The sequence below is a fragment of the Lethenteron reissneri genome, chromosome 41 (genome assembly GCF_015708825.2).
Source record: "Lethenteron reissneri isolate LAM-NWPU_2019-01 chromosome 41, ASM1570882v1, whole genome shotgun sequence".
NCBI classification, from domain to species: domain Eukaryota; kingdom Metazoa; phylum Chordata; class Hyperoartia; order Petromyzontiformes; family Petromyzontidae; genus Lethenteron; species Lethenteron reissneri.
In genome coordinates this window covers 3,357,560-3,363,984 of record NC_083819.1, presented here as the reverse complement: position 1 = coordinate 3,363,984, position 6,425 = coordinate 3,357,560, and the positions used below count along the sequence as shown (strand labels likewise).

At 42.3% G+C, this 6,425-nt stretch overlaps 1 protein-coding gene across 2 annotated transcripts; it reads left to right on the top strand.

The window, feature by feature from the left end:
• Window positions 1–2,745: 2,745 nt before the first annotated feature.
• LOC133352633 (uncharacterized) lies at window positions 2,746–5,885 on the top strand. Of its 2 annotated transcripts, XM_061568395.1 has the most exons (3): window positions 2,746–2,950; window positions 3,149–3,865; window positions 3,955–5,885. In XM_061568395.1, exons 2-3 carry the CDS (start codon window positions 3,849–3,851, stop codon window positions 4,547–4,549), a joined length of 612 nt encoding a protein of 203 aa, XP_061424379.1. In that variant the 5' UTR covers window positions 2,746–2,950; window positions 3,149–3,848; the 3' UTR covers window positions 4,550–5,885. The 2 variants fall into 2 exon arrangements, with proteins under 2 accessions (XP_061424379.1, XP_061424378.1); XM_061568394.1 differs by having other exon boundaries at window positions 3,149–5,885.
• Window positions 5,886–6,425: the final 540 nt, after the last annotated feature.

Below are 6,425 nucleotides of genomic sequence, written 5' to 3'. Positions count from 1 at the left end.
GGCGGAATATTAATAACATTTCGCTAAGTCCTACAAATCACCGCTATAATGAGACACAGTTCACACACTGGGAATTTCGTGTGCATAAACAAGGAAAGCATGCTCGTGACGGCTTATTTAAATCGACTTGTATTAGCATTCCCAGCACGGCAGCCATGGACGTGTGCATGTTCTAAGCTAAACGTATTCCTCACTGTAATTCTAGGAAACTCACAAGTTATTCTCTCTAATTTGACTTCCTGAAAAGCTTTTTTTTTTAATTGGCGGGCTTGATTTTTCCACGTTTACCACAAGTGTCTGTGATCTTTTTTTGGCAGCACGGATACACTCAAGATTTATTTACTTACGATGCCTCCAAATATCGCAGTTTCATACGCGGTGTCTGTCGGCCCGGAGAATCGCGTGAACGCCCAACGATGAGTGGTGGCGCAGCGGTTAGCGTGATCCAATGCAAACCGAGCCAGCTCGGTTTAGATATCCGGCCACGGCTGAACCGGTTTCGCGGCCTCCCATGCAGTAGGTCAACTCAGCCCTTAATAAAAAGTGCTGGGGGCATTGCACAAATCATCAGCACCGAGGAGACCGGGCAAGTGCCTAGGCACACCTCCTTCACGTCTGCTGTGTCCGCTTTAAAAGGTCCTGGCTATCAGATCGTTTATATTATTTGGCTGCTATACATGCCACGTGGCAAGCTATTTCCTTGAGTTATCGTTTGTGGCCAGGTCGCTTCTGCAAAATATGTTAATATGCTCAGTGGGCTTTACCTGGTAAAATACTTTAAAAAAACATTAAAATACAATTCTCACGTGAGAATTGTATTTTATTGTTGTATTTATAATAATAAAAATAAAACATAATAAAATACAATTCTCACGTGAGAATTGTATTTGATTATGTTTTATTTTTATTATTTTATTATTTCCCTTCTACGTGATTTTACCGAAAGAACCAAGATGATCAATCCCTGCAGTCACGAAAGCTTTAAATCGAAATTTAACATTTGTTGTGATACGCCTACCTTACCTATACTGGACTTTACACTCCTCCCGTGTTTTCGTATTGTTTGTTGATGTAACTTTCTGACCCGTTGTGAACTAAATTCTAAGAGCCTCTCAGAAGGGCCGGAACAAAAAAGTTGATAAAACTGGTTTTCAAAAATTGTCGACCCCCCCCCCCCAAAAAAGTATTTTGTAGGAATATTTACATACACACCCTACATACAATATATACATACACGCCCTACATACAATATATACAGACACACCCTTCATACAATATTTACATACACACCTTACATACAACATATACATACAGTACACGCCCTACATACAATATCTACACACACCCTTCATTAACTAGGCAGGAGTATCTGCTCAAAGCAGTGGGAGTGACGGGCGAGGCGTCACCAAAATTTTAGTCCTTGAAAAAAGAGCCTCATAGCTCATCGGATTCCTCCAGTATAAATACATATTCTGATTCTTATTCTGATTTGCCCTGACAGTTTGTGAAAGGCTATACGGGAAGAATGTGTTTAATGTCAGCTGTATATAGAAATGTTTGTTTGTTTGGGGGGAGTCTAAATGCCTTCTTCGCGACAGAGATACTTTTAAAATCCCACAGGTTGATCAGAAATTCCAGTCGGAGATTAAAGCGCGTGCGGAATAACAACACCAGGATGTTATTTTTCAGACCGCCGGCTTTGTTTGAGTTTTGTTCATGCAAAAAGCATTCCAAGGTAAACACAAGCGGCAGTTATTATTGCAAAAACCCACAGTCAGTGGAGGCGAATTTGGCGGTAATAATTCATGCAGATATGTTATGGAAAGCTGCCTTAAAGCGAAAAAAAAACGAGCACCGCTCCGACAAATGTTTTTCCGTTGACATTTTAATTATTTTGAATAAATAATGTGAGCGGTGGTAATTTGAGTTCTCCAGAGCTCGCTCCGCATTTGCGCGGGCTGATTGCTCACGATCGGCACGTTTCGAACGGAGATTGTGTTGGTGCCCTGAGCGTTCAAATGTAAACCGCCCTCTGACCTGTGGCCAAATTGTCCAGAATGATGGGCCTGACATCATCAGCATCGGATCTCTGGAGGGAGACGAAGCAGTAAGGGACTGAGCCTGGATAAGTAAGTGCTTGAATCGGGTCACCTCCGATTCGTGCCTCCGATTAGCACGGTTGGCTACATACGGTGCGAAAAAAGTTACTACGGAACATACGTAGAGCGTACATGACCACACCACGTAGGGTTGTTAGTAAGGGCCGTGGGGCTACGCTAGTGGACAGCACAGGGCGCGTCGGACACGACACACAGGAGTGCTGCACTTATACGCTTTCCTGCGTTCCCAAAGCGGCATTGACCGGCGTGCTGAAATGACGATGACGACGATGATGACCAGCGTGGTGTGAGCACGCTCGTCGTTCATTACACTGTGTAACAATTGTTTTTGTTCCTGGGTAGTAAGTGTTATTTCCACATTGCTTATGCCTCGAAAGTACAGAAAATGGCTATTATTCCCCACGAACTTTGCTATTGTGACCAGGACAGTGATATTTTGTGATGTACCTATTTTCCAGAACATTCCAGATAGATTCAGTGCTGAGTAAGCTTGGAGTATTTTCTAGAACATTCTAGAACATTCTAGAACTTTTCAGTAATATAAACATTAGTATAAATACAGGGGCCTTAAGCCCATCAGTTCAGTTTAGTTACAGCTGCCTAAGTGGATCAATATCTGATTTTTTCTGCGATGGCATCAAGAGGCTGCAAGTATCCGGCAGACGCATTTTGCGGCCAATTTATCAAGACAAGAGCGATAAAGTACTCTGTGGAAGCATCTGCTAAGATGTGTGAGGCTTTCAAGGCATATTTTGGCATGCCTGTCGGGGATCAAAACAAACCCTGGGCACCTCATTTCACCTGCGAGCAATGCAAAAAAACTCTGGAAGGTAAGATGTACAATTGTTGCTCAGAATTTTATGTTATAAAATGTGTTAAAATTTTTGAAATAGGAAAAGTTCTAAATTTTAAAATGTTTTACAATTTTCAATGTTATTGAAAAAATCTATCATATTTGAAAAATGTTTCGAGAATCTCTTACACATTAGTCATTGGTGAAATAAATGTATTTTTGTCGGATGGAACAGAGGGGAAAAGAAATCCATGAAATTCGCTGTCCCAAGATTTGGCAGGAACCCACTGACCACTCAAGCAACTGCTACTTCTGCATGGTGGACCCTTCCAGACGTCGGACTGGCAAGAATACACCTGCTATCACGTACCCGGACCTTCCTTCACGCATCGCCCCGGTGCCACACTGCCATGAGTTCCCCGTACCCACTCCTCCGGAGAGAGAGCAGCCGTCTTTAGAAGAGAGCAGCAAGTCAAAGAGCGAGGAAGACGTTTTAGATCCAAATGACAATTTCAGAAGTTGAGCTGAGGAGAGAAACCCATACTACCCCAACCAAAAAGACCTCAACGACTTGATCAGAGATCTTGGTCTCACCAAGTCCAATGCCGAGCTTTTGACGTCTAGGCTCAAGCAGTGGAACTTGTTGGATAAAAGTGTGCAAGTCGCAGATCAGAGGAAGCGTCGCCAACCTTTTTGCAGCTTCTTCACCCGTCAAGATGGGCTCTGCTTCTGCCACAATGTAACCAGTCTGTTCGAGGCAATTGGAATCGCCTGTAACCAGAATGAGTGGCGCCTCTTCATTGACAGCTCATCCAGGAGTCTCAAAGCCGTGCTGCTCCATAATGGTAACAAGTACCCGTCTCTTCCCCTGGCTCACTCGGTGCACCTCAAAGAGGATTACAACAGCATCAAGACCTTGCTGGACGCCTTGAAGTATGAGTACGGCTGGGAGGTCATCAGATACTTAAAAATTGTGGCATTCCTGATGGGTCTCCAAGGCGGTTTTACCAAGTTTCTCTGCTATCTTTGCCTTTGGGACAGCAGGCACACCAAGGCGCACTACCACATGCGGGACTGGCCACAGCGGACCGAGTTCTCTGTGGGGAGGAACAACGTCAAGTGGGAGCCACTGGTGGACCCCCGGAAGGTGCTGATGCCACCATTGCACATCAAATTGGGCCTTATGAAACGATTTGTCAGCGCTGTAGATAAGGAGTTGGCAGCCTTCAAGCACCTTCAAGACTTCTTCCCTAAGCTGTCTGAGCCAAAGGTCAAACCCGGTGTCTTCGTCGGACCACAGTTAAAGAAGATCCTGGAGTGCAATGAATTCCCCAAGAAGCTCACTAGTAAGGAGAAAGTGGCTTGGACAGCTTTGTCGCAGTGGTTCGTGGCTTCCTGGGCAATCACAAGGTCGAAAACTATGTGGAGCTGGTTGAGACTGGTGAAGAACTATGGCACAACGGGCTGTCGGATGTCCATCAAAGTCCATATCCTTGATGCTCATCTTGATAAAATCAAGGAGAACATGGGAGCATACTCGGAGGAGCAAGGCGAGCACTTTTACGAGGATATACTGGACTTTGAACGCTGCTACCAAGGACAGTATTACGAGAACATGATGAGAGACTACAGTTGAGGACTGATTCGTCAAAGTGATTTACAGTATAATCGTAAATCTCGAAAACTACTCGCTTCTAAATCTTTTGTCGTAATTTTTTTATTACTTTAGTATAAATACATGTTTATTTTGATTCATATGTATTTTTTTCTGACTTTATGTGAACAAAAAGACACAAATTCGCCCGTTTTCTCATTGAAAATGGGTAAACTTTCAAAATATTTCTGTCCTGGTCACAAAAGCAAAGTTTGTGGGGAATAATAGCCTTTTTTCAATACTTTTTAGGTCTAAGCAATTACGAAATAACACTTACTACCCAGGAACAAAAATTGTGTTACACAGTGAATTATTCATCAGTGGATCGACGGATAAGGCCTTTGTAATGTACACGTTAAAAAAAAATACACAGTAAGTATATGCGGGGCGTTCATAAGACGTCCTATCAATTTTTGTTGTTGTGTTGAATCCCACTTAAACGCGTCGTTGTTTACTGCTGCCTGCAGCATGCTCGGGGCGCCGTGATGCTCCGCGTATTTGGAATGCACTTTGCGCAAAACGATGCATGCGAACGTAAAATGAAATGATGTTTCGGCAAGAAACGGGACACACACTTCGATTGAAAGCTTTCGTGACTGCATGGATTCATATTCTTGGTTCTTTCGGTAAAGTCACGTAGAAGGGAAATAATAAAATAATAAAAATAAAACATAATAAGATAAAATTCTCACGACGTTTCGGCCACAACGCAAGCAGCCGTCCTCAGGTGAAGAAGAGAGCGTCCTAATACGAAATAACACTTACTACCCAGGACGCTGTCTTTCCGACAGCCCTGTTCTTCACCTGAAGACGGCTGCTTGCGTTGTGGCCGAAACGTCGTGAGAATTTTATCTTATTATGTTTTATTTTTATTATTTCCCTTCTACGTGACTTTACCGAAAGAACCAATAATATGGGACACACACTGTGTCGGTAACGCCTTAAAGTGAATGCATTGTACATTTTAATTGTTCTCTCTTTATGTTACACGTGGGCGCCTATGAGCTAATGTATTCATTTTCTTCAGCACTTTCATGCGTTAATAATCGTCTTAATGGGATGGTCCGTTTCCATAGCACTTGATGCTTTTTTAATTCATTTATGTCTGGGTTATCAAATGACTGAGCGTGTGTGCAATTATTATATACATATTTTTAAAAGCTTCCAATTCCATTTCTGGTATTAAAATTACATGATAGTTTGTTGATATACGGTAAATATAAAACAATGGGTCGCGAAACTGTTACTGCTCCGCACGAATTGTGAACTGAAGGAATGCCCCGTAAGCAAGATATGCATTTTCATTATTCAATAAAAACAAAAACATTAATTAATATCTTGATTGCTATACCGAGGAATGTGGATGACAATATCGCCGACCATGTTATTCGTGGGGGTTTATCCGCAATTTTACTCCATTTATTGACGTTAAAAATCGCAAATAACCTGCGGATAATATAATTAATTTGCCGCTTAAAGGTTCTTCTGCAAAACAGCTTTGGGAAAAAAGCAATGGAAAATTGCGGGTAATAGGATTTTTTTTGGCGGTAATCGAGATACAATAAGTTCTGTATTCGTTATCATTTCTAAATAGTTTATTAATTGCATTGCATATTGTGGCATGACCAATGCACGGCTGCGATTTAGACACTGGCTCAATGTTCACTGTGAATTGCCAACACGAGTTGATATCACCAGGACAGATGGGATAGTTTGTGCAAATGGTAAAAAAAAAAGAATACTGGCTTCTGTTTTCTGACCAAAACACTCAGTTGCCAAGATACGGCTCCGGTGCATTTTGCAGCAACTCAGGAGGATGAGTAAAATACACAGAAGAAAAAAAAACTCCGATGACGAT

Bases quoted from the DNA above. Each gene is read 5' to 3' on its own strand.
- LOC133352633 (XM_061568394.1), top strand. From the start codon at position 3,899: ATGGGTCTCCAAGGCGGTTTTACCAAGTTTCTCTGCTATCTTTGCCTT.